The 12,618-nt window shown below is 33.7% G+C and overlaps 1 protein-coding gene across 1 annotated transcript; it reads left to right on the top strand.

Annotated features, from left to right (window-relative positions):
* Positions 1-5,375: 5,375 nt before the first annotated feature.
* On the top strand, positions 5,376-5,951 carry LOC142173607 (uncharacterized). Its single transcript, XM_075239229.1, has 2 exons — positions 5,376-5,775; positions 5,890-5,951. The coding sequence occupies exons 1-2, from the start codon at positions 5,376-5,378 to the stop codon at positions 5,949-5,951; spliced, it is 462 nt and encodes a 153-aa protein (XP_075095330.1).
* Positions 5,952-12,618: the final 6,667 nt, after the last annotated feature.

The following is a 12,618-nucleotide window of genomic DNA, read 5'->3' as shown; positions in this document are numbered from 1 at the left end:
AAATGACATGTTGATGTCTCTTATTAAGTATATATATAAGGTTTGTTTGCCCAGTAGTTATTGAGTCATCATATATATATATATATATATATATATATATATATATATATATATATATATATATATATATATGAAACACAAGTGTTTCTCGCTCATATTTCATTATCTTTTTGAACGAATATACGTACATATATACTTTTGGAGATTGTCATCAAAGAACCATTTTGTTCTATATATGTATTTAATTTTGATTGAGAGGGCAGGGGAGTTGGGGGTAACACAAGAGAGACATTGTTGCATGTCCTAGACCTCCATTGTTAGTCTTGGAAGGGACACAAGAGAGTGCCCTAACCAACGTTAACGGTCGAACATCCCACGTGGACCAACATTTGCTGACCCAAGTTGCCACGTGTACACAGCCCCACTTAGGCCGCCATTCCAAAACCCCTTCACCGCGCAAGTCCACAAATCGATCCCCACCACCAAATGTTTGTTTCATCTATTTGTTTGTTTTCTTTTGTGTTCTTCTAACTTCTTAATCACATAATTCACACACACACACACGTTACAAGTGGTTTTTTCATACTACATAGGAGCTTAAAACATGGTGAGTATGAGTATCAGCTTAAATTCATACACTTTCCGTTTCATTTTAATTATTGAATTTAGTTTGACTGTAAAGAAGACTTCCTTAAATTAAAAATATGTATAACATATTAGAAATACCCTTTAAATTTGTTGCTCTAGTAAAATGATAATGTTTTAATTAAAAACTTATTTAAAATAAAAAGACATTCTTTTTAAAATGGATAAAGACATTCTTTTTAAATTGAAACGAGAGCGTATATAAATAGGAATTTTGAGGGGTGATGGCCTAGTGGCTGGTTGGTACTCAATAGAGCGACGGCGGGACAATAGTAGGAGTGTGGGGAATTAAGGGATGGGGGGAAATGGGTACAAAATTAAGGCGTTGACAAGAGAGGCTCAAACTCGTGTGTCTTGTTAAAGCCAAGCATTATTCTTGGTCTTCTAAACTCCGTTGTCTCCACGGTAACCCCTTCAATTTCTTTTTTTAGTATTTTCACGTCATCTTTAATATTTTCTTCCGTCCACTATAATTAATTTTTTATCATTTTTTTGTGGTTCATAATATTTAATTTTTTCAGATATAAAAAAGAAATTAATTATTTTTTTCCAAAATTTATTTTTAGAGTAAAGAGCCTCGAAGTATTTGTTATATTTTCAATGAACAAATTAAGGTTTATATAATTAATTTTATTATTAATTAATGTTAAAAATTGTATTTTTTAATATGCATAAAGATAGCTAAAAAAATAATTAAAGTGGACCAAACAAATGCTACCAAATACTAGTACTAATATTGATGCATGCTCTTTTTCTCGCTAACAATAGTACAATTGCTACTTTGGTTGGTGAAAGAATGTTGGTGGTACTAATGAGTACCAAAATGAAATTAATTTTTGCTCATCATATGTAGTTCTTGGAATGCTGCAATGAGTTTTTTAACTTCACTACTTTTATATATTAGAGATTTTTATGATACGGGCTAAGTTCAATATAATCTTTGAAAAAAGTAAGAGATGATGAAGAGAGCCACAAGATTGGCGACAAAGCCATTTCTTGGGATTTGGTAGAGCTAGCTTAGATTAGATGAATTTGTTTCTCTCGATCTTCATCATTTCCACTATAAGTGCATTGGAACCAACTACCAACATACTTGCTCTTGTTAACAATAAATGATTTCTGTGGTCCAAAAAATTTAATTTTTTTATATATCAAAAATGAATTAAATTTTTTTTAATATTGTCCTTAGAGTAAATAGTGTTGGAGTATGTATTAGGAGTGTTTATGAAAAGAAATAGTAAAGACTAATATGGTCAATTTCATTATTAATTAATATTAAAAGATAAATTTCTTAATCAGTATGAAAACAACCAAAAAATCATTTATTGTGAAATGGAGGGAGTATTTAAACATGTACAATTCCAGCTAACTGTTCGCTTCATATATATGCAACAACCGCACATACATTAATTACATGCATATATGTCTAAATTTATACTTGACTAAAAGATGATCATACTAGGAGTTTCTGGAAGAAAAAAAAAATCATAGCAGGTGTTTGCTTGGCCTAACGAGAAGTTAAGTATATGATATTGCATCTTACTGGCGCAACTTCCTGTGTTTTAATCTGAGGGTGAAATTTTTTTTTAATTTTTTTATATTTGGTTGGCTTAAATGCTTTGAAAAATATTTTTCTCGTGAACTTATTTTCTTTTAATTGGAGGAAAATATTTTCCAAAACTTTTTTCCAACATTCCACCATTCCCCATCCCCTACCAAACCACCCCTACACCCCAACCCACTCCACCCCACCCCACCCTAAATAAAAATATTATTAATAGTACTTTCTTTTATAGTATTTTTTTAATTTCAACAAATACGTATTTTCTTTTCACGATTTTTTTTTTTTAAACAAAAAAAAATACTTTCTTTTCATGATATAGAAGAAATATTTTTTTTCATTTCAACAAAATAATGTAGCAAAAAGTATTTTCTTTTATTGCAACAAAAAGAGTATTTTTCGGAAAAAGGTGTTCACCCAAAAAACAAACAAGGAAAAAATAAGTGATAAAATCACTCATTTTCCAAGAAAATATTTTTTAATGGAAAATATTTTCCTTCGTACCAAACACACCCTACGTCTCATGTTTTTTTCCCACTCTTATCATTTCTTTTTCTTTTTTTTTTGTGGGGAGGGGGTAGGACTAGTGACACGTGCCCAAAAAAATTTAGGGGGGCGCTAATTGATCATTTTCGAACGTCACTAGATTTTTGGAATATATTCGGCCTTCTAAATTTTACGATTGTCATATATCATGATATCAACTTGATATCTGCAATTCACACGTGGCATGTTCTTTTTTCCCCATGAAATGGACGATTATTTAGACTAATTAACAGACCACGAATTATAGGCCTACATTACACATGATTATTAATTTTTCGACAAGCCGGTCGCTAAGGACATAACTATAATAGGAGGAGCTTTTGGAAAGCACTACAGTTTAATAGCTAATTATAATTCGTAGCTAATGTTTCAATATTAATCATTCGTAGCAAATTTTCCCTTGCCAAGTGTTTGTATTCACTGTATTCGTTCACGCAACGAATACAGACTGTGTCAATTGTATTCGTTCGCACGACTAATATAACATGTATCAACTGTATTCGTTCGCGCAAGTAATACAACCAAGGCGAAATACATAAATCCAGGGGCGTGTACAAGAATATAAACAATGAAAAATACATTCCATATGTGAAACCAGAATACATATATGATCTATACATTGAGGGATACATACAACCCATGAGAGACTGGATACCATTAATACAACCTATGAGAGACTGGATATAGGCTAGAAAAATACATTCAATGTGTGAAAATCATAATACAATTATCAAATAGCTCAATCATACATTGTATCAAAAGGAAACAACATTGATAAATAAAGGCAAATACTTACATTCAAATACAGCTACATTCTAAATGTATACAGGCAGACAAAAGAAGAAAGCTCGTTGGAAATTGCGTCTTCCGGCCAAGCACGTACTGTAATATACACAAAATAGCGACGAACAAAAGTTCGGTCAGATAAGAGAATGAGGCTTCCAGGCTTCGCGTCACTAGAGACAAATGAAAAACCGGCAAGATCTAAGAATATATTGTATTGACTTTGTATTTATCATTCGAAAATCTAGCCAGATCTGAGAGATCCTTCATTGTAGCCAAACATTGGCCAGTGATAGTCATAAGGGAGCATGGCAAAATTTTGGACCTCCAATCCTAAATGGCTAGTGATAGCCATTCGTCGGAGAGGACGAAGTTTTGTTGGAGCAAGGGAGAGGGAGAACGATAGGATTTTGGACCTCCAATGCCGATAACACATGAAGGTTATAGATCGGGAGCCTTAGCATTATTGGCGTGGGGAGAGAGAATAAAAAGTTTGATGAGATATGTGGATGAATTTGCTATAAACAAATAGTAGTTATGATTGGTAATTTTTTCAAAATGTACTTATGTATGATAAATATAGTGTATAAGTTAGTTATGGGGTGTAAACTTTTCCTATAATAACTATTAGAGGGAAAATGATAAGATTATGTTAAATATATATATAAAAAAATATTTTCAAATATATATTTGTGTGTGGAGCACTCTCTTGTAATGGGTCTAGCTATCAAGTTGGGCCACATCGAACAAGCCCATAAATCATCACGAGCATGTTTAATAAATAGGGATTTTTTATTTCCTATACACTATATGAAACCTTATTACCAAAATTTTTCGAGTTTTGGAATTTACCCGACCTAAACACGTTTTATCTACAAAAAATATACATTCGTTTAAAATAGACTCCTTTCTTCGGTAGACTTCCATTTTTAGATGCGCGATTTTGGGACAGCGTATATTTCAGTTACGGAATTTAGACGCAATCATCGCCCCATAAACAAGGCAACAAATCTGCAGAATCCTTCTTTTACGCAGATTTTCTCTGGTTTTCCATAAACAAGGCAAGAGATTCAAAAAAAAGCTTATGAAGAAAGCAATTGCAAATTAACATTAAGTAATGACAATCAGCTCTGAACATATAGCTACATTCTAAAATTTTCATAGGATTGCATAATTATTTTCTCTATAATTGAATTGAATTTGGCGATATAATATCAAAATTGGCGATAATGCTTTAGCTCAATGGTCGGTAGGATAGCTTTGGGAGATACATAGATTTTGATGTTGAAGGAATTGTAGTCAATGAAGATTCAAATTATAGTCAATTGAATGTCGCAATTGCAGAGCATCTAATGATCGATACTTCTGTAAAAATCATCGAGATCAAATACATTGTCAACGAACGTTGTCCTCCAATGGAAATTCGGAACGATATGGAAGTTCGAGTATATATGGAGACGAAAAAGAAAAACAAAAATTTAGGAATGTATCCGTTGTATATAACAATAAGGGATTTCGATCTGGAATGCAGTATGTCGAATACGAGCAGAATTGCAGGTTTGCTCTATTTTTTTAGTCCTGATGTTTTGCAATTCCAAGTATTCTACAATTTTACTAAAAATTATCTACAACGATACTACATAACAAATGTAGTTCAATTGTTATGTCTCTAAAACAATTAAAGTGTAACTACTGCCTCGTATGTGTTGGTGATAATTGTACGTGGCGCTTCAAGTCCACATGCATAAATGAATCAGTATTGTTCAAGGTTTGAAAATTCAACAACTTGCACACATGCTCATTGATGGATAACACATATATACAACGTAAAGATACTTCCATGGTAGTTGGCAGCATGGTCATGCCAAAATATGCGGATCATAAGACAATATACACACCAAAATACATACAAGCTGACATGTTATCGGAACATGGTATGAACTTAACATACATGCAAGCTTGGAGAGCAAAGGAAAAGACTTTGAAATTTTCGAGAGGTCATCCTGTTGATTCCTACAGTCGATTGCCGAGTTATTTGTATATTTTGGAGAAGACTTATCCAAGGTCGGTAGTAAAATTGCAGAAGACTGAAGATGACTATTTCTTAAATGCATTTGTTGCTCTTAGTACGTCCATTAAGGGTTGGGAGCGTTGTAGTCCAGTTGTAGTAGTCGATGGCACCTTCTTGAAGTTGGCATATAGGGGAATCATGCTAACAGCTAGCATAATGGATGCAACACGTATTATACATTAATTGTAAAAATATTGTATTAAAGTTGTTTCTAAAAATGTATTTTTGATATTTTCAAGTTTTATTACTGAAATTGAATTTCTTTTTGATACATATGTGATAGGTGGCATATTAACACTAGCATACGCCGTTGTTGATTCAGAAAATAATGCATCATGGAGGTGATTTTTTGAGGCAATTCAAACATGCATATGGTGAAAATCAAATATGTGTGTTGTTTTAGACTGAAATGAGAGTATATTGAAGGAAACATCTACGGTTTATACCGGCATGTCATATTATGCTTGCATATGGCATATTTGGACAAATGTAAGGTCAAAGTTCAAGAAAGGTCATCTAGAGTTAAGCGAATTATACTTTGCCACGACACGATTATACACGCTTAATGAATTTAATGAAAGAATATCGAAAATTGAAGAGATCGACACATGTGTTAAAGCATACCTATACGATATTGGTTATTACAAATGGTCTCGGGTACATGCTACGGTGAACAAAACATGGACGATGATATCAAATATTACAGAGTCCTTGAATGCGGTAACCAAAGATGAAAGAGAGCTGCCTGTAGTTCAACTACTAGAGTACATGAGGACTCTTCTTGAACGTTGGACTAATAAAAAATTATTAAATGCAAAGGGTATGTTCACATACCTTGGAAAAAATACAACAAAGAGTTGGATGACAACATGACATTATCGCAGAAAATGAGAGTAAGTTATGGTCCATAACGTCATATAATTTATTTTATCAAACTAAATATATACTAATAATTGTAGATATGTTGTTGTACAATTGTAGTTATTTTGTCATTTATCAAGTGCTGACAACTTGTTGTATGTTTGTAATAAAAATATAGGTGAAGGCTTCAACAGATTATATTCATACTGTAATAGATGGTATGAAATACTTCATTGTTTGCCTTCAAAATAAGAGATGTAGTTGTGGACAATTTCAGCTTGATGAACTTCCTTGTCCACATGCTTTGGTGGATTTGAGGCACAGGAACGAGTCTTATAAAAACTATTGTTCTCCTTATTACACGAGGGATAGCCTTCTGCAGACTTATGAAATACCAGTAGACCCTCTACCTGATGAAAGCAAATAAGATGTGCCACAACATATAGCAGAAGAAGTTGTACTGTCGCCTACTGGGAAAAGGCAGCCAGGGAGACCTCAAAAATAAAGATACAAACCTTATAATGAAATAAATGCAAAGAAGTACAAAGTTTCATGTGGAAACTGCGGACAAGAAGGGCATAACAAAAGATCTTGTAGGAATGCTCCCAAAAGGAAATAAGAATTGATGTAGTATAAAATTTTTTTTTTTTACTGAGTATTGTTGATGATAATCTCTCATTTAAGACATATTCAATTGTATTTGTTTTGTTCTGGACAATTATAGTTGTGGTGTAATTGTGTTGCTAATTTGAATAAAGATTGTCTCATATAATGAATGTTTGGTAAACAGATTTTAACTCTTAATGTCATTGGTTTGTAGTTGTTTTGTTCAATAACTGGGTTTATTTATTAATTTTAAGCTTTTTCTAATAATACCGCTAAATTTGAATACATCTGTATTTTTGTATAGTAGTTGTAGATATAATTATAGTTATGATGTAAAGAAATTATTATCTGAGAGTATTAGTGTATCGTTGCTTGAAATTTCCTTTAATTGTAAAGCTAAACGTTTGATACCTTACATTTAGAGTAAAATATGTTCACATAATATGTTAAGTATAAACTAATATGGTAAAAGAAGACAAAAGAAAACATATATTATAGAGTACCAATATGGAACATGCTACAGATGTTTTTATTTGTAAGTAGTAGAATTCTGGACAAAATAACAAAATAAAAGCTAAAACAACTTTAGCACAAATCTGATACAAATAAACTGTAGCTGAATTGTTCTTACTAAAAATAATTTTTCTACAACTTTAATACAATCCAGCTACAACTAAACACTTTCACTACAATTTAGCTACTGAAAAGGGCAACTAATTCTTTTTGGTCCGGACTCTTATTCTATCCCTCACAGCTGGTGCACCTTTTCTTCTTGCTAATCTCTCAGTCACCTCACTTTCACTAATTGCATCAAGTTCTTACTTTTTCCTAGCATAATCCCAAAAGAGCGCTCTATAGCGTCTACGGTGTTGATAAATATCAGAAAGGTCTTTCTTTGAAATCGAGAGTTGTCCAATGTTGACATATTCTTTAAATGCTGCCACATATACACCACAATCACTACAATAAATATTAGGGGAAAAGCTTTAGCATTCAATGTAAAATTCAATTGGTTAAATTGAAGGAAAAGCAGCACATACAGTGATCCCTTTTTTTGCCGGGGTATCTCACCGACCAACCACTAAATGTCAAGAAGGTCAATAGCACCTTTTTCAATGTATGCCTTTGTGTTGTGTTCTTGTAGTTGATGTCTGGACACTTGCCATAGAATCCGGTGGATGACAAGTAGAGCGTCACGACCCATTTTCTGAACAAGCCGTGACCGGTACCCGATCGCTAAATTTAACCAAGCAAACCATCTACACTTATTAAAACTATTATAACCTCAAACTTTATATGCAACAAGGCAATATTTTAACCAAATAATTTTAATTAATTTAAATATCTAAAATAACCAACTCCTAAACTTTGTTCGTAGTAACTACTGAAATATTGCTAAGTTATTATCAAAAACATCTGAATCTTAACCCACTAATTGTGTCTATGAAGCCTCTACTGATAAGCTGACATACTGCTCAGGACATGAGATTGCCCGCTAGTTCTCGAAGTAAACAAAAAAATAACTAAATAAAGATGACTCAAATGAATATTCCACGAACAAAAGTGGAGCTCACCAATAGCACAAGAAGAGAGGGAATTCCTAACCTGTAGTCTGCTCGCCTGCAAAACCGATTTCTACGTTGTACCGCAGATCAACGTAGGTTCCCAAAAGAGAACGTCAGTACCATCCATTGTACTCAGTGAGTCTCGACGACAGGGGACGAAACTTTAATAAAATATACATTACCAATAAAGATTCTAAATGCATGAAAAATATAAAGCTTCTAAGAACAATTCTAAAATAATTGCATAGTAGTAGTTTATGAATATTCTAAAAGAATTTTTTTTCTTTTTCTTTCTTATAAAAAAATAATACTTCACTTTATACTTCGGTAGTTCCAACTATCCTGACTTATTTCTGTCTTAGTCACCGTATGATCGGCACGGGTTCGATCCTAACCTGACCGAATAGGCCCAATCCACGAGGTGCCACTCGATTCATGGTTCTCAGCGCTCATGTATCATACCTTAGCCTGGCTAAGTAAATTCTCAACAACGAGACCTTTAGCTTGTGTGCTCCCTACTTTGGCACAAGTAGTTTCAGGAAGTCAACGCCTTGGTTAGGACCCTCAGCATGTACGATGACCCCTTCTCAGAATAGAGGATACTCCCAAATTCTTTTCTTTCTAAAACTTCTTCTTGTGACTTTTCAAGTCTAAATCTTTTTTGAAATATCCTATACATACTCATACCGATATCTTTACATATAAAGCTTGGCATAAGAATGAAATAATCATTCAAAAGTATTTCTAAAGATTCTTGCTTCTTCATGAATTTTTAACATGAAAATGACATATAAGAATAACACAAAAATCTAAAATTTTATGCACATATATCATAATAAATCATCTAAACTTTAGCTAGAACAATTCTAAGTTAATAAGTACTCACTCGCTCCGATTAAGTACATATTAACTCTTTTAAGCAATTCATCAAAGACCTTGTGTGCATACTTTTATGAGTTAAACCACTTTAGTAAAGGGTTATATCAACTCACCTCAAAACTCCTCGAGCCAATACGTAGACCTCAGTCCAATTTATACCCGTCAAACAATCAATTCTACAACAACCAGTGCATTTTAATCAATTTTAAAGTTTTACACGTAAACATGGAATTTACTGTTGATACAAAGAAAGAAGGGAATTAACTGTTCAAATCTTACCTATTACTACTGTAGGATAATTGATAATAGGGAATTTATATACCTGAGTTCAAGAATTAGTGATTCGTAAAGAACCCTAAAATCTTTTTTGTTGCCTGCGTGTGTAAGTTTTGTAGCCTTGTGTTTGCTGCGTGAACAGAACAACGTTCTGTTTCTTTGTATAAGCCCTTTGCTTAATCCTTTTGCCTTCCACGACCCTTTATGGGTTAAGGCTTGTCACGTGCTTTCTTACCCCCCCCCCCCCTTCTTTTTCTTTTCTTTTTTGGTTTTGACTTAACTACCATTTAATTATATCCACTTTTAATAATTAATAATATTAAAATTATTAATATTCCCCTAATTGTATATCCAATTATTTATAAATAGAGAAGTAATTCAAAATTTAATCACAAGAGTTTAAATCCGTAATAGAAGTATAATTTTTATGCACTTAAGGCAAGATTAAAAAATAAAATTCTATATTTAGCGTGTCTTTAAACTTTTATAGATTTGAGGAGTGTTACAATCTTCCCTCCTTAAAAACATCCGTACTCTGAATGTTGCTAGGGCCTTATTCTTAAGCTAACAATCATTCTTTAAGTCCTTGAGCTTCTTAAGTTTTCTTAGCACTACTCACTTTCCCAAGGGACTCTAAATTTTGGCTAACTCCCTAAATTTTCAAAACTTTCGGCAAATTCTCCCCTGTAAATTGAACTATCCAAAAAACTATCTTTGTCACCAATACCACAACTACACCAACATCAACCAAATATACCATAACAGCTCATAAACTAATTATTCACACTCTGGTAAGGAGGTACTACAATAACCAACCAAAATCTAAAGCACAAAACTTCAGCAAAAGTAAATCACTTTAATGAATTAAATGTACTCTAGCATGGTACTAAATTATTTAATAACTAAATATACTCTGACAGAAACTAAATTACTTCAACAACTAAGTATAATCTAGTAAGGACATAAATACTTGCTAACTTGTATTTAATAAATAAAATATAAATGTCATGCCAAACCTAGGTTCACATATCTTGTTCCTCAAATAAATAGGGATACTTCTTCCTCATATCTTCCTCGACCTCCCACGTAACCTTTGTTCTCAACTTTCTTACTTGCCTATAGAGAATTTCTATAGGTACCTCTTCATAAGTCAAGCCTTCTTTAATTTCTATGGCGTCGGTACGTATTATATACGACTCATCATGAATATGTTTTCTAAGCATAGACACATGAAAGACAGGATGAATATGGGACAACTCAACGGGCAACGCTAGCTCATAAGCCACGTTTCCCTTATTTTCTATAAGTTCATAAGGTATGATAAATCTAGGACTAAGTTTCCCTTTATTACCAAACCTCATAACTCCTTTCATTGGTGAAACTTTTAAAAAAACCTTATCACCAACCATGAACTCTAAGTCACGATGCCTTTTGTCAGAATAAGACTTTTGACGACTCTGAGCCGCTTTTAGTTTTTCTCTGATTAGCTGGACTTTCTCTAAGGCCTCACAAACAAACTCTGAACCAATCAACGACACCTCTGCTGGTTCAAACCAACCCACTGGAGACCTACATCTTCGCCCATACAACGCTTCATAAGGAGCCATACCAATGATGGCCTGACAGCTATTATTGTAAGCAAATTCTATCAATGGCAAGTGATCATCCCAATTACCTCCAAAATCTATAACACATGCTCGCAACATATCTTCGAGAGTCTGAATGGACTTTTCTGCCTGACCATCGGTCTGTGGATGGAAAGCGGTGCTCAAATTGACCTTAGTACCTAATCTTTTCTGAAATGCATGCCAAAAATGCGCCGTGAACTGAGGGCCTCGGTCATATATGATTGAAACTGGAGTACCATACAATCGGACTATTTCTTTGATGTGCAACTGCGCATACTGCTCTGCGGAATCTGTCGTCTTTAATGGTAGGAAATGCATGGACTTTGTCAGTCGGTCTACAATAACCCAAATTGAATCATGCTTATGGTATGTGCGAGGCAGAACTATTACGAAATCCATATTAATCATCTCCCATTTCCACTGTGGTATCTCTATATCTTGAGCTAGGCCACCAGGCCTCTAATACTCAGCTTTGACTTGCTGGCAATTCAAACATTTGGCCACATGATCTGCTACTTGCTTCTTCATGCCTTTCCACCAATATAACTCTTTCAAGTTCAGATACATTTTGGTAGCACCTGAGTGGATAGAGTACCTTGAACTGTGAGCTTCTTCCATTATGGCCTTCCTAAGCCCATCTACATCAGGCACACATAACCGATCATTCAACTTCAAAACTCCATCACTTCCTAGAGTGAAAGTAGTGATTTATTTATTTTTGACTCCTTCTTTTAACTTTACTAAGTACGGATCTTGGTCTTTCTTAGCCTTAACATGCACAACAAGAGATGATTGCACTAAGACATAAGCAGTTATACCTCCTTCTTCGGTCTCATCCAATCTAATTCCATCATTTGCAAGTTTTTGAATTTCTCGATCCAAAGTTTGCCTTTGTACTGCAGGATGGGCCAGGACACCCATTGACTTCCTACTAAGTACATCTTCTACCAATTAGCTTTGCCCAGGTGATAAAGTATATTGATGTAATAATCCTTCAATAGCTCGAGCCATATTCTTAGTCTCAGATTTAACTCTTTATGCTTGAAAATGTACTGAGGCTTTTGTGATCTATAAATACTTCACAATACTCGCCATATAGGTAGTGTCGCCATATCTTTAATGCAAACACCACTGATGTAAGCTCCAAGTCATGTGTGAGGTAGTTCTTCTCATGATTCTTTAACTGCCTGGAAGCAT

The sequence above is a fragment of the Nicotiana tabacum genome, chromosome 19 (genome assembly GCF_000715075.1).
Source record: "Nicotiana tabacum cultivar K326 chromosome 19, ASM71507v2, whole genome shotgun sequence".
NCBI lineage: Eukaryota > Viridiplantae > Streptophyta > Magnoliopsida > Solanales > Solanaceae > Nicotiana > Nicotiana tabacum.
The sequence above is the reverse complement of the archived record's forward strand: the minus strand, read 5'-3'. Positions and strand labels throughout refer to the sequence as shown.

Excerpts from the sequence above, each read along its gene's own strand:
- LOC142173607 (XM_075239229.1), top strand. The coding sequence starts at position 5,376 with ATGGTAGTTGGCAGCATGGTCATGCCAAAATATGCGGATCATAAGACA. Across the intron at positions 5,776-5,889 it reads TAGCATAATGGATGCAACAC|GTGGCATATTAACACTAGCA; the intron begins GTATTATACATT and ends CATATGTGATAG.